This window comes from Rhinatrema bivittatum, chromosome 3 (genome assembly GCF_901001135.1).
Source record: "Rhinatrema bivittatum chromosome 3, aRhiBiv1.1, whole genome shotgun sequence".
Lineage (NCBI taxonomy): Eukaryota > Metazoa > Chordata > Amphibia > Gymnophiona > Rhinatrematidae > Rhinatrema > Rhinatrema bivittatum.
This window is the reverse complement of record NC_042617.1, coordinates 290,394,533-290,419,138: the sequence shown is the minus strand read 5'-3', so window position 1 is coordinate 290,419,138 and position 24,606 is coordinate 290,394,533. Positions and strand designations below refer to the sequence as shown.

The 24,606-nt window shown below is 45.3% G+C and overlaps 1 protein-coding gene across 4 annotated transcripts in view; it reads left to right on the top strand.

Moving 5' to 3' along the window:
• Window positions 1-22,695, top strand: part of METTL1 (methyltransferase like 1) — a 47,203-nt gene extending 24,508 nt beyond the window's left edge. For 3 of the 4 annotated variants that reach the window (XM_029594933.1, XM_029594930.1, XM_029594932.1), the window contains exons 4-6: window positions 7,768-7,881; window positions 8,309-8,410; window positions 8,977-10,351. In XM_029594933.1, coding sequence (XP_029450793.1) covers window positions 7,768-7,881; window positions 8,309-8,410; window positions 8,977-9,147 — 387 coding nt within the window. In that variant the 3' untranslated portion in view covers window positions 9,148-10,351. Of the gene's footprint in view, window positions 1-7,767; window positions 7,882-8,308; window positions 8,411-8,976; window positions 10,352-22,561 lie in introns of those variants that run through there. The other variant, XM_029594931.1, reaches the window with a different exon arrangement.
• Window positions 22,696-24,606: the final 1,911 nt, after the last annotated feature.

Sequence of the window (24,606 nt, the reverse complement as noted above, 5' to 3'; positions counted from 1 at the left end):
AAGTGACGCTGAGCCCACCTGATCCACCAAGAACCGCTGCGATCTTTTCCCCTGCGCGAGGCCGGTGGGGCAGGGTTCCCGGATGGAGATGTCGCGGGGCAGGCCCAGCGGGGTGGACTTGCCGAGGCTGGCGCAGCTGGGGTGTCCTCTCCTCCCCAGGCTGCACGTCCGGAGGCTCCTGAGAGGGGAGGATTGAGTGCAGGAGCCAGCCCCCTGGAGAAAATGGGGGATGGAGCACGTGTGGTAGAGGAAGGAGTGAACAACTTGACCCCCCTGCAGATTATTAAACCGGCGGTGATCACATTGGAGTCCTTATGGGACTTAACAGCAGGTATGACCCGACCATTCAGTGAGCAGGCCCGACGCTTGGAGAGACCAGAGAAGAAAATAGACTCAGTCAAAAAGGAACATTTATTGTTATTGCAGGAGCACTCCAATTCCATACAAGTATTGTCTAACAATGTTAAAAGCTTACAAGATTCCAACAATTCCATCATGAGTGATCGAATATCCTCTTTAAGAAGATTGGAGTCCATGGAGAATTATTTGAGACATTTAAATGTGAGATTGCTAAATTTCCCAAATGTTTTGGGTGAATTGCCCTTAGTGACCTTTAAAAGATTTATGTTAGAGACTCTTAAGATTCCCATAGAATCTGTACCAGCTCTTAAGAAAATTTTGTTTCTACCACAAAGAAAAGAGTCTTACCCAGTCATTAGTTGCTAGTGATCGGGGTGATTTTGCTAATCTTACTGAATATCTTGAAAATTCTAATATAGAGGTCACTGAGCGAGCAGTACTCTTTGTTACCTTCTTTTCTGAGTACGACATGAGTCTGTTTTATGAAATGTTGTTATTTCAAGAATTTAAACGTTCCCTTTATGGGAGGCCTGATACGTATTTATCCAGACCTCTCAAGAGCTACTCAACTGCGTAGAAAATTGTTTTTGTCAATGCGGCCTGAGACCTTGACTTCAGGTGCAAGTTTCCTCCTGCACTATCCATGCAAATGCATAGTAAAATTTTCTGGAATTTTTTTTTATGCCAGAGCAGTTGAGGATGTTCCTGAATGGGAGGGCATAGATCTAAATATGGGAAGGGATCTGTAACTATTAAGGAGTATCAGGCAGTATTGTTAAAATTTGATTTCTTATAAGTCTCCTCTCATTTCCTTTTTCCCCCCAGATATTTCCTTTGAAATCATAAAGAGGTAAATTGTTGTTTCTATGTTTGTAGACATATATATTGAATTATATGTAATCTATAATACATATTATAGATTTCTTCTCTTAGTTACATTGCAAGGAAGTTCTTTGTAAATTGTATAAAAAAGCTGATAAATTTAAAAGAAAAAAAAGGCTAGGATCAGATACTCTTGCCAACGAGGAAAAAAAAAAAAAGGGCCAGCCCTCCCTTCCTTTTCCCTCCTTTTGAGCAAGCCTGCTTGTAGTCCCCACTCTCTACTACCCCCACCTGTGGGCTTCTCATGGTAGCACTTGTATGTGGAGCATAAGGTCAAGGCCGGCATGTGCTCACAGTTCCCACAGTGCTCTGACTTCAACTTCCTGCATAAACAGGAAGTCCACGAGAGGAGTGGCAATGCAGGGACTGTGAGCACGAGCCGGCTTCTAGTACCCATGCTCAGTGAGCGAGTGCTGCTTTGGCAAAGCAGGGGAAGCTGTTGGTACCAGTTAGATCAGTCAAATACTAGCTGGTCGGCAGCCCTAGTGAGGAGGGAGAAGTGGAGATGCGCTTTGTAGGACTTGGGGGAGAGTAGTCCAGTGCTTTATGGTGTACTACAATAGTCGTTCTGTGGGAATTTGAATACAGTTCTGCACCTCTGCTTTAATTACATTTTTCTATAGCGTAGCTTAATTCTTACTCAGAAACAGTGACTAGTTTGTGCAATTTTGACAAATAATATACGCAGAATTAAAAAATATATCTATATCGAGGACAATTTTAAAAGCCATTTACCTTGGCTGAAAATGTTGGCCCTCTTCCAGACTAGAAGCAGGCACCGGCTGTCTTAGCGTATGTGCTTTGAACCGGGTTACAAAGAGGCATTCCCAGAGATGATTCAGTCAGAGGAGTGAAATGACATGTGTACATGGGGTTTTCAAATGTACACACGTTAGAGTGCCTCTGCTTGGCCATCCCACGCCCATAGCAGGTGCAAAGCAGGCAGACACACTCGCTTTTCAAAGGGAATTGACCCGGGCTATTTCCCTTTCAAAATTGGCCACAGAGTACGTGGGTTAAAAAGAGCCATGCGCTTTTCAAACAATAGGGGCTATTCAAAGTTGCCGCCATGGTATGCAGTGTTTAAAAATATGTTTGTGGCACCGAATTCCCCCAGGTGTACATGGAGGTAGAACCACTGGAAGGAGGAGGGAGCCTCTGCTGTCGCAGACACCAAGTGGCCAGACTTAGGGTCTGCATTAGCTGGCTCCGGAATGAGCTGTGGTCCGTAGCACCTGGCCAAGAATTGTCACTCTGATAGCTAGGCCAGGTTGGGAGAGGGTTTATAAAGAAATAGGAGGATTAAAAAAAACCAGATAATTGAGAAGGAGGGCTCATTTGATATATTTATAACTTAAATTTATGAAAAGCCCAATCTAAAACTGTTCTGGGCAATGTACAATAAAATAATAAAGTCAAAAAACATATACATTCATATGTACAAACAATAACTTCATAAAACAAATAGCCAAAAACATAAATCCAACATGTGATGCTTTCATACTGCCGTCCTTCACAAATATGAGCCCAGAACAATTTACATGAAAGAGAGAAATACCATGATCTGTCCAAATTGATCCCTAACATGCAGGATAGCCTCATCCCTAACATAAGAGAATAGGCCAGCCTGCAGTATAAAACTTTAGCAATAAACACTCATCCCTTCCAGGTAAGCCCACACCTGCCCAACTGAACTCCAAAATACAACATACTAAACTGCCAAAGCCCCCCCTTGCTCTTATCCTGTCGTGTTCTGAATAATACTCCCCACTCCTGACTGCCCCTGAAGGAGCTCCCCAAGGGGAGCCCAACAGATGTTTCCAATTGAGCGGGAAGCCCAAATGAATAGGAGGAGACTACCAGGTAAAAACAAAAAAAGATTTACTTTAACGAGAATAAAGAAGATGGGGTGGAAGAAGCAAGATAGCATCCTTGAGGCAGCTGCAGGGTGCTACATTTTCTTTTCTTCATATACCTGTGATTTCATGGGGACCCGCAAAGGGAGACCACAGGTGTATCCATTATGGGTGTGCATTTGTTGGGCCATTCCTTTCATTTGTTACGTATGTATCATGAATGCATGGTGCATACGTAAGAACAGATGGTACATGTGCATTTTCTTAACGAGTTACACGCATACCATACATTCGGAGGTACGCGCATACCCATGAAACGAATGGCCCAACGAATGCAGATCCCTAGTATCCGTTTGCTCCTGGAACTTCTGTGTCTGGTCCAATGGACAAATTTGCTGTCAGTCATCCAGGAGAGCCCTGCACTTATCACCACAGGGGATTGAGTGGGGTAACGTGGAGGTGGCTTCGTCTCCTGTAAAACTGCACTTAGTCCTGGTGATGGCGTCGCTGCTCTGAGGACCTTGCTGACATCATTACCCAGTGACTCGCTTGTTTGCCAGCGCTGCTGCAAATCACTGGATGTTGCTTGAGCTGGGGGGGGGACACCAGGAAGGAAAGAGAAGCTGCATCAGCCTTGCCAACTTGGAGCAGGTCTGGTGGAGAGAAGATGGATCCTTCCTCACCATTACTGCTGTGAGCATTGGAATGGAGGCTGCAGGAGCTGGGAAAGTGGCTGTAGATCCATCGGAAGGCAAGGACATGCTGAAAACAACACTGGGAGCCTAGGAAGTTGTTTGCTTGCCACCTTATTTTTACAGGTTAATCTCTACTGTGTCCTCCCCCTCCCCAAGAAGTTAAATTGTAGACATATGGAAGGCAGTTTATGCCTTGCCCTCCCATGTGTCAAATTGCACCATTTCTCTTATGGACTCTTTTCAGAAATAGGTTCTGGAACTGGACCCTCACTCCCAGTACCCATTTTGACACTTTGGAAAGCAGTGGTGAGTTTCTGCCAGGTCATCAACCTGGAAGCTTTTTTGAACTTGCTGCTGCAGGACTCTAAGTATCTTTTTTTTTTTTTTTATTAGAAAATTGCCGCTATTGGAGGAGAAGATCAAACAGCTCCAAGAAGACAAACAATAGTAGCCCTTAACAAATTAGAGCTATGGAAAACTCTTTATGGAGGAGAGAGCTCCAGGTTTTATAACTTTTTCCCAAAGTCCCATTGGTGTCTGTGGCGTTCAAACAGTACCTGGGGGAGGCCCTAAAAATTCCATCACGTGCCCTCCCTCCAACTTCCAGAGTGTATTATTTGCCTTCTATCAAGGAGAAAAAAAATGGGAGAATTGGGCAGAGCCAGGTCCCTCAAGCCTCCTCAAATACCTTAAATTTGTCTAGAATATGAATTCGGTAGCAATTTGGCATCTAAAGCTACCTTGATAGCTAGATAGAGAGACCATGAACAAATTGGTTTTGAATATTCTCTGTACGCATTCCTTGACGTTCCACGAGTCTCACAATAAGAGACAGAGTTTCTTGCAGCTGAAACCCAGAGTTTTACAGATAGGGGCACATTATTTTCCTGAGATTTCCTTATAAATTCCTTCTATTATTTTTTTTTTAATTTTTATTAATTTTCAAAAAAATATTTTCAAGCATTTAAGCATCTTGATATGAAAACAAGAGAGTGTTTAAAGAATCTCCAATTATATAAGATCTTAATATACTCAAACAGAATATATTTATACATAGTTAGCATAAAATAGAATAAACTATCTTTTTCCTTTCTATAAAGGAAAAACAACTCATTCAGCAACATTAACTTCCACCCCCATCATAGTCCTCCAGATTTACTTATAGGACCTAATTCCACAACTGCAGAAGAAATTAAGAACAAAAAACCCCAAAAGAAATTTCCTACACTACGGGGAGCATTCTTTATTACATACAGGATTCATACCAGGCTTATGGATGATCTGGCAGCATTGGAGACAAACTTCTGAAAGGAATTTGCTTATTGGACAAAAATTGGGAAGGTTGATTAGGGCAAAAAAATATGCGTATTATTTTGGTATCTAATGATACACTTACATGGAAATTTAATCAAAAAGGAAGCTCCAATCTCAATCACCCTTGGTTTTAAAAGAAGAAATTGTTTTCTCTTTTTTTTGTGTAACTCTTGAAATCTCCGGGAAAACACCAACCTTTAAGTTTAAGAATAAATCAGTGCGATGTCTAAAGTACATCCTAAGGGTCCACTGCTTGTCTGATTCTAATAGAAAAGATACAACTAGAGTTGCAGGTATTGCTGCTTTATCTTGAGACGTCTCCAGTACTTAAGTTCAAATTTAAGGATGGTGCAACTGGTTCAGTAGGAACACATTCTTGTGTTCCCTTTTGATCTTGCACGTCTTTCTTTTTGAAAGATGGGATATAGTATATCCTAGAAGTGAGTGGGAGAGCCTGCTCAGGAATTTTTAATACTTCACACGCACATTTTTTCCACATCTCTTTAGGTGGTGTATATTGGTCTTTGGGAAAATTAATAAATCGGAGATTTTTTTTACTCTAGACTGATTTTCCAGTTGCTCCATCCTTAAGGCAGACATTTGATTTTCTTTTATTAAAGAAGCATACAAATTAGATTTTTCTTTACTTGCCTCTTCAATAGAGGCTATACATTTTTTTAGTTTCTTTTACTTCTTTTTCTATTTCATTTAAACGAGAGCCAAAATTTTCCATAAACTTATATATAGGTGAAACTTGATTATACAGATTAGTGTTAAGTGTTTGCAAAGCGTCCCAAATTGAATTTAGAGTTATTTCAGAGGGTCTTACCATTTCTTCTTTTTTTTCATCTCCATCAACTTGAGTCCGTTTCCAGTTACTGGCAGGGTCTCATCCCTACTGGCAATTTCACCTGTATTCCGCTGTAAGACAGGGGAATCCATCCTCGCTTCGGTGCTTCCCACTCGCAGACCATGCATAAGGGTCAGCCGCCTCAGCGCTCAGCTGTTCTAAGAGCCTGTCTTCAGCCGGATTCACAGGTGCAGCCCGACAAGCTGGGGACAAAGTTAGTTGGTCCTACACGTTTGACCGTGGTAGCGACCATCAGGGTTCCTTAATTGCCTCTAATATGCCTCCCTCTGTGAGGAAGAGGAGGGCGAGAGAAAAGGAAATCCTGCCCGCAGGTATTATGTCAACTACGGGGCCCGATGGACAAACACGTGAAGCAGGGTGACGCACAGCTGGGAGTTAGCTCGTTGGGAGCGTGTAGGGACGAAGTTCATACAGACATCTCCCTTGAGCACCAAATTCCTTTTATTATAACAGGGTAAACACTATGGGGTTTTTTTGGTTTGTTTGTTTTTTGGTTTTGTGCTAGAGCAACTGGAAATGTTATTGAGGGACAGGCCTATGTAGAGTGTGGTTCCTCTGTACTACTGTTCTTCTTAGATTTAGCCGATAAGACAATCATTTGATTCCTTGCCTTATGATTTGCTTTCATTATTACTGCTAATGTTTCCTTTTCTTTGTGATTTGGCTCTGCCCCTCAGTTTTGTGGATCTTATTTAATACAGCGTTTAAGCTGCCTTAGATTCTAGGGCCTAGAAGATATTTTTTGATAGCTAGTTAGTTAATTTGGTTTGATTCTCTTTTGGTTGCTCACTCAAATCATTTTTTTTTTCAATTGAGATGTAATAGTTAAAACGTGCAAAGAAAAAAAAAAATTAAATATATATATATAAAAAAACAAACCCAACCCAAAAAGCGAGAGAGATTGAAATCAGGTCCTGGGTCCCTTTTAGGGAAATGCAGGCACCCGATAGGACAGAGGCACTCTTGAAAAACCTCGACGAGGATGTGGCAGCAGAACTGGAAAATGACTGTAGTTGCCTTGCTTGGGTAGAGCTGCTCAGCTCGCTGTCCTCTTGCCAAACCTGCTGTGGTGCTGCTCTTTCTCAGTAAGAGGTGCGCTGGACAGGGCACCTTGGTATGGTGGAAGGATGGCAGATGTTTAGCAATGTATAGTCCTAAGAAAACCAAGAAAGTCATTGGATAGATCAAATCTGGGTTGATAGTGCCGACTGCTTTTATTATGATGGTGTTACTTGATGTATCGTGCACCGCATTAGACAGCTGGGAAGGTGGGCAGTCGGTGTGATCAATAGCTATCTTTATGAGGCTGATGAGGGCTGTGAGTATTTAGCATTTGGAGTTGCTAAGGTCCCTCCATCAGGCACTATCCTAGAAAGAAGTAAGTCACCATCTTTAAATGTTTATTAGCCTCAGAAAGGGATCATCTCTAACCAGTTCCTTCAGAAACAAAAACACAGACGCTGAGGGGGGATAAGTATCCCCAGGCCCATCCGGTATCTGCCTATTCTCCCTCCCTGCTGCCGTACCTCAGGCCCTGTCTCACCTCTGACTTTACCCCTCCCTTCCCTACTGCCCATGAGCCTCTGTACTTGTGTATTTTTGACTATTTTTTGTAACAAATGTTATTTTTGTCAGGTTAGCGTAGTATACCTTCTCTTAACTTCCCAAATACAAGTCACAGAAGTTCTCCTTTGTCCTGGATGGCTTGTTTCTAGAGGTTACAATTCCCCTCACCCCCACTGTGGTTTTCCTGCTGCTGCCTGTAACCTATTCATCTTCTTTTCTTTAGCTAAAGAAGATGTTTTTCCTGTTCCCCGATCCTCACTTCAAGAAAACAAAGCACAAATGGAGAATCATCAGCCCTACCCTCCTGGCTGAGTACGCCTATGTCTTGCGCATTGGGGTGAGTTAAATGGAGATTTTGTGTTTATTGTGCATATTAATTCTGATTCTCAGCAATCTGATTGGCTGAAGTAAAGGGCAGAGTACCTTCTAATACCCTGCTGGGGCACTAGGTCAGTAGTGGCTCAGAGGGAAGAGTGCCCCTAACAGACCTGACGCCATTTCCTGCATCACCCTGTGTTCTTTGGTGGTCATCCCTTTTATAGGCTTGGCACATCCCTGTGCAGCTTCCTTCAGGATCAGAGCCGGAAGTGATTCGGCTGTGGGTTACTCTTTACGTGGTGTTGTAACAGCAGCAGTGCTGCTTCCCGCACATCAATAATATACTACTATATATTGGCATCTCCCTATGATCTCCACCCTCCTTTATTTTTGTGTTATTGTAATTGATTTTCTACTAATGCACAGAGAGATGCCTGTGCTTGCAGGGCCTGGTGTACACTATCACCGATGTGGAAGAGGTCCACGACTGGATGGTGAAGCACTTCCAGGAACATCCGCTGTTCCAGCCCATACCGCTGGAAGACCTGGTAAGAGGGACGCAGCATTACTGCCTCTTAAAGGGGGAAGGCGGAAATCTCAGAAAGAAAGACAGGACAGGCAAGAGGGGATGAAGAGAGGGAGGCTCTGCATGCTGAGAGCCAGATGAGGAGGAGGAGGAGAAAGGAGAGGCTGTGCTTAATAGTCTCCTGATGAGAGCCAGCCCGGTGGGAAGGAGCGAGGAGAGAGACTGTGCATTTTGGGTCTCAATGAGGGCTAGATAAGGAGGAATAAAGAGAAGGGGGGGGGGGGGGGGCCATGAGGAAGAGGGTAAAAAGAAAGAAGAAAACATTTTAAAAAACCCATAGGCACAGAAGTGACTGTTACTATTTCATTGCTGAAGTTCCAACTGTCATGGGAGTGCATTAAAATATATTTTGTTAATGTACAAATACATTTACAGTAACATGATTTTTAAAAGAAATGTAACCTAGTGTCTCCGTCAGAGCCCGTAGTGCCCAGCTAATTCTCCCGACTGGAAACCTGGTGCATGCATGTTTGCCCGGGTGAGGGCTGAGGAGCTTTGGCTAAATTGCATGCCCCTTTACTCTGGCAGAAGGACGACGTCATCGTGGGGTGCCTGGGCACTGCCACAGAGGAGGGGAAGAAGGTCCTGCGGAACAATGGCAAGAGCTTTCTGGCCATCTTCAGGCGCACGGAGGACCGAGCTCTGCATGCGACGCCGACCACCCCTCTAGAAGAGGAGACGTGCCTGCCTGCCCTTTAACTTTTTTACTCTGGCTTTAATTTCTGCTTCTGTTTTGGAGGCAAGACTTTTATCATTTTATTTCAGCTGAGCCTGGCAACCACGGTGGATGATTCACCTTGTTGTGTGCACATTTTGAGAAAAGGTGGGCAAGCAAAGCATAGCCCATCCACCTGACCCAGCTCTCTTCTTACCCAGTAAAAAGTGTTTCTTCCTGCAGCAGGCGGAACCGTAACGCAGGAGAATGCGCTAAATCCCTTATAGAACGAATCCTGTCTCTAGTAGACAGCTATTATGTATTATTGTTTTATGTTGGACTTAAATTACATTTTGTTGAAAACAATTAGTTTAAAGAAAAAAGAACCAGTTAATGCACTTCCTGTGTGAACTGCCTTAAGTGTAATGCATTGTCCGAGTGCCCTCTGGACCAGCTCCATCTGGTTTATATCCGCACGTTCAAAAGGTTATAAATCAGAGGGAGTCGATCCAGAGGCCAACTACTACAAAGGTCAATGGTCCTAGTTACAGTATAAAGCACGTGGGGACAGACTTAAAGCTCTAAATATGTGTAACCTGGAGGAAAAGGGGGAGATGGGATACAGACATTTAAATCATCCAAGGAATAAATGCACTGAAGGGGGAGACTCTTCAATAGAAAGGAGGCACTGGAGAAAGGGGTCATGGGATGAGGGTGAAAGGGGACAGACAGAAGTAATCTTAGAGAAATATTTCTGTACAGGCAGGGTGGTGGAGACATGGAGCAGGCTGCCTGTGGAGATGAGGACAGTATTAAAATTCAAGAAAACACGGGCTAAGCATAGAGGATCTCTGAGAGAGAGGAATGGATTGTAAAGCTAATCGGGAGCTGTAGATGGGCGGCCTGGATAAGCCCAATGTTCTCTAGCTACAGTCCTGGCCTCTGTTTCTGCATAAAAGCTGCCTTCCACCATCGCTGCCTTTACAATGTCGTCAGCCAGTGGGGGGAAAAAAGCGCTCTCCCCAGCCTGCTGCCTTTGCAACATCGCTCAAGCTGATTGGTGGGAGAGGGGCTGCCCCTATCCTTGTGGGCCAATCCCAGAGCAGTGCTTTAAGGTTCTAAATGCAAGGAAAGAGCACTCTAAACATATCTTCAGTAGGTTTCATGAAGGTCTTGTCATGTTTTAGCTGATAATTATTGAGCAAACACTCGGGACTGAGAAATAAAGCTGGCAATTTTCAAAAGCCATTTATCCAGGACATTAGTTCTTCTGGAAACTGCCCATCTGTTATGTGGGTAATATTCTTGGGAAATGTAGGTGACATCGGAGGCTGGGGTAAGTGAGGGGAAACATCAACGCCTGTAGTTTTTGTATTTTCAAAACTGTGTGTGTTTTTCAGGGAAATGTCCATGGGGAAAGGAAGCGCAACTCTCTGCGGGTACTTCTTCCCTAGGCACTTTCCAAATGGAGAGAATGCGTCCACTTTCTCTTTGAGAACTGATGCAAAGTCCCTGGGGAAAAGTAGCTGCGGACTTTGTAACGATCCTCATAGCTTTGAAAATTGCCGCCAGCTTAAAGAGATTGCCAGAGCTGGGGGAAATGGGTTATTTTTTTTAAATTGAAACACTTTATATTCCACTAATTCACAAATCTCAGCAGATTACAAGTAACATACACAAAAATATTTGACAGCAATAACGCATCATGAAACAGCAATTCATTACAAAACAAGTAGTCATGAGAAGAAAGACAAATATTCATTAGCCAGCGAACCTAAGCTAGAGAGAAAAAAATACTTTTTTAGCTGCTTTCTGAACCGTAACAGGTCACTGGGGGGTTGGGGGACTGGTTATGGGGACACCATGTTCACAAGTGGGAGACAGGCCCATAGCAAGCACATTGACTTTGAAGCAATATTTGCTCGGTTTGGAGGTGATCCAGGGCATTCTCATCAAAGTTGGAGCTGGGTGGGTCTGTAAAAGCATCGTGTCCGCATCCCTCAGTTCCATCGCTCTTTCCAGGGGCACACAGTGAGTGATGAGAGGGTGCCGGGACTGAAGATGTGCAGTCTGGCGGGGGAGTTCACGCGAGTCAACTGTTGTAAGTAGTGAGTGGGATTAAGCCCAGCATGACGCTTGAGGCAGCAGTATTGCTACTTGCCACGACAATTGGAGGATGTGAGGCCAGTAAGTAACGGGAAGCTGTCGAGCGGCCGCAGGTGGACCTAAGCTGCATGCTGTAATTAAGAGCCCTTTCTAGTCTCTACTGGTGAGTGCTTCTATAGCAGATTGGAGCCACAGTATTTGGCCAGAGTGGATGTATGAAACCTTGGGAAGGAGCATCCTGTCTGAGGCCAGTTGGTCAGTAAAGGAGGTTGTTGTGCTAATGGGACTTTAACTACCGTAATTTTTTCAAGTCATAATGAATAATAGTTGGTGTGCTCAATATGCATTAGGAGATTTGTACAGTGTGTGCTAATCAGGCCAAATACGTACTGATATCTGTATAGTGCATATGCCTTAGCCTAAAGTGAAATGCTTGGGTTCCAGATCTTATTGAACTTCAGTTTACAGCCTCTACTGGCATGTAAAGCTTCTTCCAATGGTGGGACCAACATAACAGCTGCTATCCATGCTTCGTGCAGTGGAAGTAAGGGAGACTTCCATTTTATTGCAATTCTCTTCCTGGCTAGGGTAATGAATATTTTGATAACAGACTGAAATTGACCAAGCCTTGTATTTTCACACAGGTCAATGAGCCCCACGTAGTCATAAATAGTTGCAAAAAATCTCAATCCAAAAATTTCTTATTGGCTCACAAAGTTAGATCATACGTGAGAAGCGACCAGCTCCATTCTCACATTTTCCACATGGGGAAGGTAACCTAGTAACAATAGTACAGTCTGCGACTCCCTTCCATGCCTTTTCCAATTGGCACATACCATTTAATTCTCATTGGTCTCTAATTTTTTGTAAGGTTGTATTCTCTCTTATTGAGCATATCATAAAACCTTTTGGGGGAGGGGGAGTCTCTTCCGAAGAGATGGGCTCCACCTTAACCAGGGTGGAACCAGACTGCTGGGGCTAACCTTTAAAAAGGAGAGCAGCTTTTAAACTTGAACAAAGGGGAAAGCCGACAGTCGCTCAGCAGCACATGGTTCGGAGAGAGGTATCTTCAAAGGATACTAATGATGGATTAGAATTAGGGCATCCCGACAGTGAGGTTCCAATAATTAGAAAAGTAGTCCAAGTGCCTGTAACTAAAAACTCACCTGAGCTAAAAAATTCTAACTTATCCCTATCAATTAAAAAGCAGAATGAAAATACAAACAGAAAACAAACTTTGAAATGTTTGTATGCTAATGCCAGAAGTCTAAGAAGTAAGATGGGAGAATTAGAATGTATAGCAGCGCATGATGACATAGACTTAATTGGCATCTCAGAGATATGGTGGAGGGAGGACAACGAAGGGGACAGTGCTATACCGGGGTGCAAACTATATCACAATGACAGAGAGGAGCACCTGGGAGGGGGTGTGGCGCTTTATCTCCGGGATGGCAGAGTCCAACAGGATAAACATCCTGCATGAGACTGAATGCACAATTGAATCTTTATGGGTAGAAATCCCTTGTGTGACTACCGTCCACCTGGGCAAGATGGTGAGACTGACAGTGAAATTAGGGAAGCTAACCAAATTGGTAGTGCGGTAATAATGGGAGACTTCAATTACCCCGATATTGACTGGGTAAATGTATCATCGGTGCATGCTAGAGATATAAAGTTCCTGGATGGAATAAATGACATTTTTATGGAGCAATTGGTTCAGGAACTGACAAGAGAGGGAGCAATTTTAGATCTAATTCTCAGTGGAGCACAGGATTTGGTGAGAGAGGTAACGGTGGTGGGGCCGCTTGGCAATAGTGATCATAATATGATCACATTTATTTAATGACTGGAAGAGGAACAGTGCAAATCCACAGCTCTCGTGCTAAACTTTCAAAAGGGAAACTTTGATAAAATGAGAAAAATTGTTAGAAAAAAACTGAAAGGAGCAGCTACAAAGGTAAAAAGTGTGCAAGAGGCGTGGTCATTGTTAAAAAAAATACCATCCTAGAAACACAGTCCAGATGTATTCCACACATTAAGAAAGGTGGAAAGAAGGCAAAACGATTACCGGCATGATTAAAAGGGGAGGTGAAAGAAGCTATTTTAGCCAAAAGATCTTCATTCAAAAATTGGAAGAAGGATCCAACAGAAGAAAATAGGACAAAGCATAAACATTGGCAAGTTAAATGTAAGACATTGATAAGACAGGCTGAGAGAATTTGAAAAGAAGTTGGCCATAGAGGCAAAAACTCACAGTAAAAACATTTTTAAATATATCCGAAGCAGAAAGCCTGTGTGGGAGTCAGTTGGACCGTTACATGACCGAGGGGTTAAAGGGGCACTTAAAGAAGATGAGGCCATCGCAGAAAGATTAAATGATTTCTTTGCTTCGGTGTTTACTGAAGAGGATGTTGGGGAGGTACCCGTAATAGAGAAGGTTTTCATGGGTAATGATTCAGATGGACTGAATCAAATCACGGTGAACCTAGAAGATGTGGTAGGCCTGATTGACAAACTGAAAAGTAGTAAATCACGGGGCCTGGATTGTATACACCCCAGAGTTCAGAAGGAACTAAAAAATGAAATTTCAGACCTATTAGTAAAAATTTGTAACATCATTAAAATCATCCATTGTACCTGAAGACTGGAGGATAGCAAATGTAACCCCAATATTTCAAAAGGGCTCCAGGGGTGATCTGGGAAACTACAGACCGGTTAGCCTGACTTCAGTGCCAGGAAAAATAGTGGAAAGTGTTCTAAAAATCACAGAACATATAGAAAGACATGGTTTAATGGAACAAAGCAGCATGGGTTTACCCAAGGCAAGTCTTGCCTCACAAATCTGCCTCACTTTTTTGAAGGAGTTAATAAACATGTGGATAAAGGTGAACTGGTAGATGTAGTGTACTTGGATTTTCAGAAAGCATTTGACAAAGTTCCTCATGAGAGGCTTCTAGGAAAAATAAAAAGTCATGGGATAGGCGGCGATGTCCTTTTGTGGATTACAAACTGGCTAAAAGACAGGAAACAGAGAGTAGGATTAAATGGACAATTTTCTGAGTGGAAGGGAGTGGGCAGTGGAGTGCCTCAGGGATCTGTATTGGGACCCTTACTTTTCAATATATTTATAAATGATCTGGAAAGAAATACGACGAGTGAGGTAATCAAATTTGCAGATGATACAAAATGAAATTTAATGTGGAGAAGTGCAAGGTGATGCATATAGGGAAAAATAACCCATGCTATAGTTACACAATGTTAGGTTCCATATTAGGTGCTACCACCCAAGAAAGAGATCTAGGCATCATACTGGATAACACATTGAAATCGTCGGTTCAGTGTGCTGCGGCAGTCAAAAAAGCAAATAATGTTGGAATTATTAGGAAGGGAATGGTGAATAAAACGGAAAATGTCATAATGCCTCTGTATCGCTCCATGGTGAGACCGCACCTTGAATACTGTTTACTATTCTGGTCCGCATCTCAAAAAAGATATAATTGCGATGGAGAAGGTACAGAGAAGGGCTACCAAAATGATAAGGGGAATGGAACAGCTCCCCTATGAGGAAAGACTAAAGAGGTTAGGACTTTTCAGCTTGGATAAGAGACGGCCAAGGGTGGATATGATAGAGGTGTTTAAAATCATGAGAGGTCTAGAACGGGTAGATGTGAATCGGTTATTTACTCTTTCAGATAATAGAAAGACTAGGAGGCACTCCTTGAAGTTAGCATGTGGCACATTTAAAACTAATCGGAGAAAGTTCTTTTTCACCCAACACACAATTAAACTCTGGAATTTACTGCCAGAGGACGTGGTAGGTGCGGTTAGTGTAGCTGTGTTTAAAAAAAGGATTGGATAAGTTCTTGGAGAAGTCCATTACCTGCTATTAATTGAGATGACAGAAAATAGCCACTGCTATTACTAGCAATGGTAACATGGAATAGACTTAGTTTTTGGGTACTTGCCAGGTTCTTTTGGCCTGGTTTTGGCCACTGTTTGAAACAGGATGCTGGGCTTGATGGACCCTTGGTCTGACCCAGCATGGCATGTTCTTAATGTATTTGCTCTGTACTATGATTTTTTTTTTTTAAATTGTAATGAGCTGTATATAGAACTGGTAAAACTACAATGTGATATTGCTGATTAAAGTATATTTTATTTGTAAATATTTGCACCCAGATTGAAAAGGTGTACTCCATGGAGTACCTGATATTTCCAAAGACATTCTTTGCCTTCAGCCATCATCAGGGATGAAATGCAGTCACCAGGTATTTCTGCCTCTCCCCTAGTAATTTCTTTTGAGGGAGGTGGGAAAAGGATAGTGGCTTTACTGGTGATTGTACACTCCCTACCCCACTCCTGTGCAGCTTTCTGCCTCATCTCCACTTTCCTGTCCACCCTGCTGTAGTCTTCCTCCCCCCTACCCCCCACCATTCTCTTTTCCCTCAGCTATAAGAACATAAAGACTTGCCAGACTGGATCAGACCAAAGGTCCATTAAGGTTATGATAGGTGGGAGAAGAATGACAGAGAGCCAGAGTTGATGGTGGGGAAGGTGGGTGGTGACAGAGAGCCAGCAGTGGTGATTGATAAGGGAAAGAGTTAGGGAGAGACACACACCTGAGTCATGAGTGGGTTGGGGTTGTGAGAACCAGAAGGGACTGATGGAGGAAAGTATATGAGAGAGAGCCAGGAAGGGTACTGACAGGATAAGGGGAGAGCATGAAAGAGGATGATTGGGTGAGAGTGAATCAGAGAGTGATGGGGGAGCATGACAGGATAATTGGGAGGGTGAGAGAATGACTGAATGGGATGGGAGAACATGAGAGGGGGTGACTGAAATGAAATTGTTGAGGGATGGTTGGAAGGGTGAGACAGTGTGGGGATGATGGGGAGTGGTAGGAGAACCAGAGTAAAGGGGGGGGGGGTGTGTTGTTGGGAGAGAAGGGATCCAAATAGGAGATAAATGGGGAAGCAACTCAATGAGATGAAGGGAGAGTTGGGGAATTGACATGTTCGTTTCAGGGGGAACTGGAGGGTAAGAGATGGTGAAGGAAAGAAGGAGAGTGAAGAAGGAGGGGGGAGTGAACTGAGAGAATGAAGAAACAGTGACAAAAGGGAGAGATTTAAAGGCAGAACATAAGTGGAGGAAAACAAAATGAATGGGAAAGATCAATGTCGGCGTGAGGCAGGAGAGGAAGTCATGAAGGCAGGAGCAAGAAAAAAAAGAATGGAAAAGGAATTAGAAGACAGGCAGAAAAAGAACCCACCTACACAATAAAGGTAGAGAAAAGCATTTTGTTTTCATTCTAGTGAGTGAAATATGTAACACGGTGATCTGGTTAGCTGCATGGCTCCTGGATTCTCTGCAGACATGAAGGCTTATATTGGAGCTGGCTAAGTATTAGCCTAAAATGTTATCCATCGCTATCGAAACCATATAATTTGCTTCATTAAGGTGTGAATAATGTCTGATGTGATATCTGAAGAAGGGACTTGTGTAGATGTGAAAGCTTGTTTCTGTTCATACCCCAGATCAGTCCAGACAAGTGGGTTTTGCATCCCGACCAGCAGATGGAGGCAGAGAATAACAACTTTTCAGGCACCGCTACTTAACCGAGAGTGTCACCTGCAGTTCCTCGGTATTTATCTGTCTCCAGCAGATGGTAGAGGTGCAAAACTGCATTCTAGAGTTTAGGAAGTAAACTAAAATTTAAAAAAATTGAGAAGAAGAGCACAACAGATTTCGTGGGAGCTCCTTGAGGTGGTAGGTTCCTTCGTGGGCGATCTCTCAGGTAAAGCAGGGGGTTGGAGATGCTCAACATCCAGAGGGGGTGACAGCCAGGGGTTCTGATTCCTTCGCTCATTCTGAGGCCTTCTCTCCCTCAGCTGGCAGCCAGAAGCAGGTAAGTATTTATTTATTTTCTTGGCTTCTTTGCACTGTTGCTTTAAAAAAAAAAAAAAAAAAAAAAGAGCAATGTGCAGAGTAGGGCTGTTTGGTTGTTTCTGAGCATTAAGGCTGGAATCGGGATTAAGAGAAGGAGCCCGCAGCTTCACAGCATCACTGGAGGTCTGGAGCAGAGTCGAGGTGTTTGTGTGCTGGCGAGAAGGCTCTGTAATCACGGCACAAAAGCATTTTGGCGGGCTGGCCGCGGCAAGCAGGAGTGATAGTCACCCGTGGACTGTGGGAAAGTTTGTTGGGTCTGCAGATTGAGATGATTGCATCTTATTGCAGCCTCATATGCTGGGAAGGAAAATCTTTGCCAAGACCAAGCAGCAAGCACTCCACCCGGTCGAAAGGGACCATGAGGGTGAGAAGATGCAAGCGACTCAGTGGCAGCACCTAGGTGCTGGGACAGCTCCGGCAGGAGTAACTGTGATCACTACTCTTGGGGAAGTTATTCTTAACACTGACCGCGGCAAAAGCATGACACCTCCCGCTGAGCACGGGAAAGTGTGTCAGGTCTGCGGAGTGAGGCGATCGCGTCTCAATAGGGTCTCATCGTGCACCAGCTATGTCTCTGGACAGGAAGGGACCTCCCTAGAGGGGTCTGGAAGTGATCATTGAATGTGTTCTTCAAGTCCTGTGCAGAAGGCTCCGGGAGGGGGGTGGGGGTTGGAGGAGATTGCGACCATGTTGCCTTCTCATTGCCTGAGGCTTGCATCTGCTAGAGAGTTCAGGGACTTCCCTGCTGTCTCCAGTGGAGCAATGCCTTGAGGAAGATAGAGAATGAGCAGAGGAGCCAGATGAAGATGCTGTGGAGAAGGGAGCCAGTGGTTCTGAGGATTTTTTCCCACAGATTGTGTTCTACTACTCTATGAAGCTTAATTGGCTAAGAGGGAAGCAGTGAGTAATCGTTTAGCCACCCAGAAGTCCCAGTGTTTGGCTAAAAAGCCTAGAACAGCTACGCAGCAAGGTCAGGGGGACTTCTTCGGCTCCTGAGTCTGGGATGCCCGTCAGGTAAAGATGAGGAGTCTGCTGAGGATTCAGAAGGTGAAAGTGTATGGGATGGTCCACAAGGGGGACCTGGACATTGATCCTGTGGACGCACTGGTAGATAATGGACCTGATGCGGAGGAGGATCCTGTCACAGAAGGGGATGATCCTAGGGTGGTGAGATTATTCCATATGGAAGAACTATGTCTTTTCATTCCCAGATGCTGGAGGAAAGGGGGATCAAGGTCATGCAGGAGGATTTGGACAATGAAGGGGTACACCCTGTCCTGGATGGGCTGCATCAGCCACCAAAGGCTTTTCCTTTACCGAAGAAGGTGAAAAAATTGATTGAATGGGAGTGGGATTCTCTGGAAGCAGGCCTGAAGATAGCCAGGGCTATGGCTAAGTTGTATCCCTTGCCGGAGGAGACCTTGGAGCTTTGGAGACTTCCGAAGGTAGATGATGTGGTGACTGAAGTGATAAAGAAGGTGACCATTCCTGTAGCAGGGTTGGCTGTGCTGAAGGATGTCCAGGATCAGATGTTGAAATTCCGGTTGAAGAGACTGAGGTCTTGGCTTTCAGCCTTTGAGATGCAGTCTGTGCTAGCCAGATGTAGACAGCTTGTTTGTGCCTGGCACAGAAAGTTCAGGAGAAGATGTCAGGATCTTCGGCTGATTCCAAGCAGGCGGCTCTGTTGAAAGTAGGCATGACTTAGTGTTGCACCCGTCGGTCGCAGACGGCTGCACCCTCTATTGCTCACCTTTTTCCTGCCTGACTCTATTCCTTTTGGGAAGAAGGTTGCCTCCACATCTCCACGCCGACTCCTCCAGCGTTCTCAGTCCGGCATGGGCGATTGCGTTTGCCATCTTTCTCCTGGAGTCACCTAGGGCACGCGCGCATGTGCAGCCCGGTCCTTTATGTGCGCCATGGCGGGAACCTCGGGGGCATCCCCACCGTATGACATCACAAGCTCTGGTATTTAAACTCCATTCATGATTCCTAATACGAGTTAGCAAGGAATCCTCTACGCTGATCTCTTTACGTTACGTTACCAGACGCTGACGCTCTGTATAGCCCCGCTCCAGGACGACTTAGGTACCCACTCCTCGGGGGCCTTGCCTCGCTCCTCTACACCCTCCAGGGTTACCTGCTACCAAGGACGCCTAAGGTAGCTGCTCCTCGGGGGCCTTATTTCGTCCCAAACCTCTGCTCCTCGGGGGTTCTCTCCTACTTCAACTGCCAGCATCAGAGTGAGTAATCTGTCCAGTTTTGTCTCTGCATTGTCTCATCTCTCTCTACCTAGATACTCTGCCTACCCCGCACCGTGGACCACTACTGGATCTACTCTCATTGGCCTTCCATCTAGGCCTGGGTTCTCAGCCTACCCTGCTTCGTGGACCACTACCAGACCCATCTCCCTCTCGGAACCTGGTGAGACTGTATGACTGCCTTGCCACTCTGCAGCTTTCAGACGGAACATTGCCATCAGAGATCTCCTCTTCTGGCTGGGATCACTGCCCGTTCCTCGGGTTAGCATCTATGTTGCAGTATAATAAAGACTACCTTTCTCTGTGTGTCTCTCTGCTTGGAGCTAGCCTATCACTGCAAGTCCCTGCAGGGCTCCACCCTGTGGGAGGTGCCATCTCGTGCAGCAACCAAGGGCCCACACCTCAAAACCATAACACCTAGGTGGCAGACTCCCTGTATGAAATGGTGTGGATGTTGACCAGGAATATGGATTCCGCAGTGGAAGCATGGAGACTTCTGTGGTTGTAAATTGGGTAGTGAATGTGTGGTCTAAAGCACAGCTGTATAATCTCCCCTTTAAATGAAAGCTGTAATTTGGAGAAGAGTTAGAACAGCTGATGAAGCATTTGGGTGAGTCAAAGGGAACAAGTTACCCGAAGATAAGACTGGCAAGAAGAGCTTTCCACCACATCCTCACTTTTGAGAGATTTCGCTGCATTAGTTCTCCCTTGTCCACGCAGAAACAAGGTTCAGAAAAGACACCAGTCCTTGTGGGGGTCACGTAGACATTCCCAAGATAATTCTGGCCAGGGGGGGCTGGAGGAGGTAAGACTTCCCAATGAAGACTGGTCCACTCTTCTCTGGAAGTCATCGTGGGGGGGGGGGAGGAGACTAGCCCTCTTTTATGAGGAGTGGACCAAGATCACATCTGATCAATGGGTTCTGGAAATGATAAGAGATGGCTATGCCTTAGAATTTTTGCACCCAGTCACAGAGGTCTATGTGGGGCCCCGTTGCGCTTCTCCTGTCAAGCAAGCAGCAATATAGGACTCGCAGTGGCTGCAGCATCTGGAAGCCATTGTCCTGGTTCCCCTAAAGGAGCAAGGACTAGGAATATACTTCGTTTACTTCGTGGTTCCCAGGAAGGATGGCACCTTTTGGCCCATTCTCAACCTGCGGAAGGTCAGTGAGTTGCTGCAGACAGTGATAGCAGCAGTTCACAAAGGAGAGTTTTTCACATCATTGGATTTAATGAAGGCTTACTTGCACATTCCCATACGTTCAGACCATCAAGAGAGGATATCATTTCCAGTTTTGAGTATTCCCTTCAGGATAGCAACAGTGCATGGTCTGTCATGAAAGGGGATGGTTGTGGTGGCAGTGAACCTCAGAAGGGAAGGGGTCTTGATACATCGGTACCTGGATGACTGGCTCAACCGAGTGAAGTCCGAGCTGGAGTGTAATCATTCAATTCAATGTGTCATGGAGCTCTTGAGGTCTCTGGGTTGGGTGATAAACCTGACAAGGAGTCACCTGGAGCCATCCCAGTCGTCGGAGAATCGAAGGGAGCATTTCGATTCCCGCTTAGGCAAGGTCTTTCTTACTTCGGAGAGGGTGATCAAGTTGCAGGCTCAAGTGCTTCAACTATTGTGACTTTCGGTGCCCAACGTCTGGGATTATTTGCAGGTCCTGGGTTTTATGGGCATTTGCTCCAGAGGGGGCTTTGCTCAAGAGGGGGATTTTATCCCATTGGAATCTGCTATCAGAGGAGTTTCAGCTTTCCTTACCACTTCAGGGAGAGTCCAGGTCCAGTCTCTTGTGGTGGCTTTCATGTCCCAATTTGGAGAGAAGACCGGAGCTGGAGGTCCTGGACTGAGTGGTAGTGACCACAGATGCCAGCCTCAGGAGTTGGGGGGTGGTTTGTCAAGGACAGATGACCCAAGGTCAGTGGTTGCCAAGGGAAGTGTCTTGGTCAATCAACTGATTGAAAACAAGAGTGGTTTGCAGGGCATTACTTGTTTTCCTCCTGCAGATTCAGGGGTGCACAGTGCAAGTGTTTTCAGACAATGCATCAACAATGGCATACAGCAATTCTCAAGTTGGGACGAAGAGTCGCCCAGTGGCTCAGGAGGCCCAGGAGTTGTTTGACTGGGCGGGGATAGTGGCATCTCATGTTGCAAGAGTGGACAATGTGCAAGCAGATTACCTCAGCAGGCAACAGCAGGATCCAGGGGAATGGGAGTTGTCAGTGGAGGCCTTTACCCTCATCCGGGACAGGTGGGGCAAGTCTCAGATTTCATGGCATCTTAAGGAAATGTCAAGGTGGACAGGTTTTTCAGTCACAGGAGGGAGTTCGGCTCCGAAGGGATCGACACCCTGGTTCAGCCTTGGCCAACAAGACTTCTATTGTACGTGTTTTTCCCCATGGCTTCTCTTGGTCGAGTGTTGGCGACCTGGCTTAACCTTGCCCAGCGAGACTTTTACTGTACGTGTTTTCCCCAGTGGCTTTTCGTAGGTCGAGTGTTGGTGTCTCATCTGGACATTGTGCGTTTTCTTAAGGGGGCGAAGCACATGCGCCCATCGATTCGTAGGATGTGTCCATCATGGAACCTTAATGGTTCTTCAGGCGCTTTGTAGATCTCCCTTTGAACCACTGAGATGGGTGTCTTTGAAGGATCTCTCCTTGAAGACTTTTTTTGGTGGCAATTTGTTTGGCTAGGTGAATTTCGGAGCTCAGGCCTTCTCATGCAGAGATCCTTTCCTACATATTTCGGACAGGGTTATCGCTGCATACGGATCCTTCCTTTCTGCCGAAGGTTGTATCCTCGTTTTTTTTTTTTTTTTTTGTACTAATAATTTTATTAAACTTTTCAGTAGGCTACAAAAAAGTGCAACAGCACATCAGTACAAAACAGCAATCACATGAGTGTCATTGTCAGTGCCGTATTTCCCCCCCACCCAATATAAATCCCACCCTTCCCACCCGACATCCATGTGCTCATATAAAAAACAACAATCCAAGTCCAGTATTTATAACAAAAGAGAAGCAAAACAGGAGGCAAGAGCAGTAGGAAAGAAAAGAACAAAAGGTGGTGCACATCAATACAAGCCTTGCAGCTCAAGGTTTGGTCCAGCTTAATGCATAGTCTGTTGTTGTTCCCAACGCAGATAAGGAGACCAGGCGGCCTGGAACTTGGAGATGTCCGCATGAAGTGTCGCCGTTATTGCCGCCAGCTGACAAGAAAGATGAATTTTATGTTGGACAACTTGCAGCGAGGGTACATTCACTGATTTCCATGCCTGGGCGATTGCCAGTCTGGTGATAATAAAAACTTGATGGCAAAAATAAGTGTGTTTCTTTCGGAGAGTAAGGGGTGGGTGATGGAGAAGCATAAAACTAGCCTTGTATAGTCCAGAGATCCCTAGAATCCTCTCCATCCAATTGGCAACTGCAGTCCACAGGTCCCTCACCTTTGGACATTGCCACCAAATGTGAAAGAAGGTCCCCAGATAACCGCAACCCCGCCAACATTGATCGTCCAGAGAGGGGTATCGCCGATGTAGAAGTTGAGGGGTAAGGTACCAGCGGGTGATCATTTTGTAACAGTTTTCCTAATAGAGGGCGGAGACAGAGCACTGACGAGCCTGTCTATAAATATAGTGCCAGTCCTTAGGAGTCAATGTCAGACCCAAATCCCTCTCCCATTGTCCCACATGTGGAAAGGGTGCCCCATCAATCTCAGCGAGGAGTTTGTAAAGCTTAGAAATCATCCCGCTAGTTTTATCAACTGCTGCACAGAGGTGTTCAAACTGGGACTTGCCCCTACGAATAGAATCCAACATTCTGGGTGTTCGAAGAAAGTGTAGCATTTGGTTGCCGGCCAGAAAATCAGAAGCAGGTAAACGATAATGAGCCTGTAGTTCTGGCCAAGTCATCAGAGTCTCACCCTTAAGCAAGTGTTCGATGCGGACGATCCCTTTTCTCCGCCAGGTTCTGAATACCCCATGCTGGCGTCCAGCTGGAAATTGCAAGTGATCATAGAGACCAGTAGAATGGTAGTAGTAGCGATCACCGGCCAACTTCACCTTCCAACGATCCCAGAGACGGAGCATAGTTGCCAGGGCCCCTGTTTTTAATCCCATCGGTGGCCAGGTGGTTCGCGGCTGCCAAATAAGAACAGTTAATGGCATACCCCCAAGGACCTGCTCCTCGAAAGCGGCCCATTGCTTAGGAGATCGTCGACTATGCAGGTCAGGAATCATCTTCAGCTGGGCGGCTACATATAGCCAAAGTAGATTCGGAACCCCGAGTCCCCCCTGATCACGAGGCTGAAACAGTAGGCGCCACGACACCCTGGGAGGGCGCTTACGCCAAATGAAGTCGAAGAGTATCTTCTGCCAGGATCGAAGTATTGCAGCTGAGATAAATATAGGGATGGTATGGAAAAAATACAAGAAACGAGGTACAACATTCATTTTAATGATGGCAACCCTCCCCAACCACGAGTGTTGTCCCCTATCCCAGAGATGGAGATCCTGCCTGAGCCGGCGCAACAACGGCATATAGTTAAGGCGAAATAAGTCAGAGAGGTTCGCCCCAAGATGGACTCCCAAATATTTTAACACTTTGTGGGTTACCCGAAAGGGGTATAGGCGCGCCAGCTCACCCATAACCGCCGAAGGAGCAGTTATGTTTAAAATTTCCGTTTTGTCCATGTTAACCTTAAATCCGGACGCCTCACTATATTCCTGCAACTCCTCCGTGACCCCAGCAACGGAAGCCAGCGGATGTGTGAGTGAGAGGAGAATGTCATCTGCGAAGAGGGAAATCTTCATAGGAGTGGGCTGCATGGGTATTCCAGTAATGGAGGTGGAGAGACGCACCCTAGTCGCCAATGGCTCCAAGAACAATGCGAACAACAAGGGCGACAGGGGGCATCCCTGTCGTGTGCCCCGGTTGACCGAAAACAATTCCCCATACTGTCCATTAACCTTAATTCTCGCGCCTGGTGCCTGGTAGAGGCAGTGAATCCAGCACAAGAACCCCGGTCCGAAAGACATTTTCTCCAGCGTGGCAAACAAAAAGTCCCAATGGACCAAATCGAATGCCTTTTCGGCATCTATAGCCATTAATACCATCGGGACTTTTGCAGTAGTGGCCCACCAGATCGCATCAATCACTTTGCGAACATTGTCAGCGGCCATCCTATGGG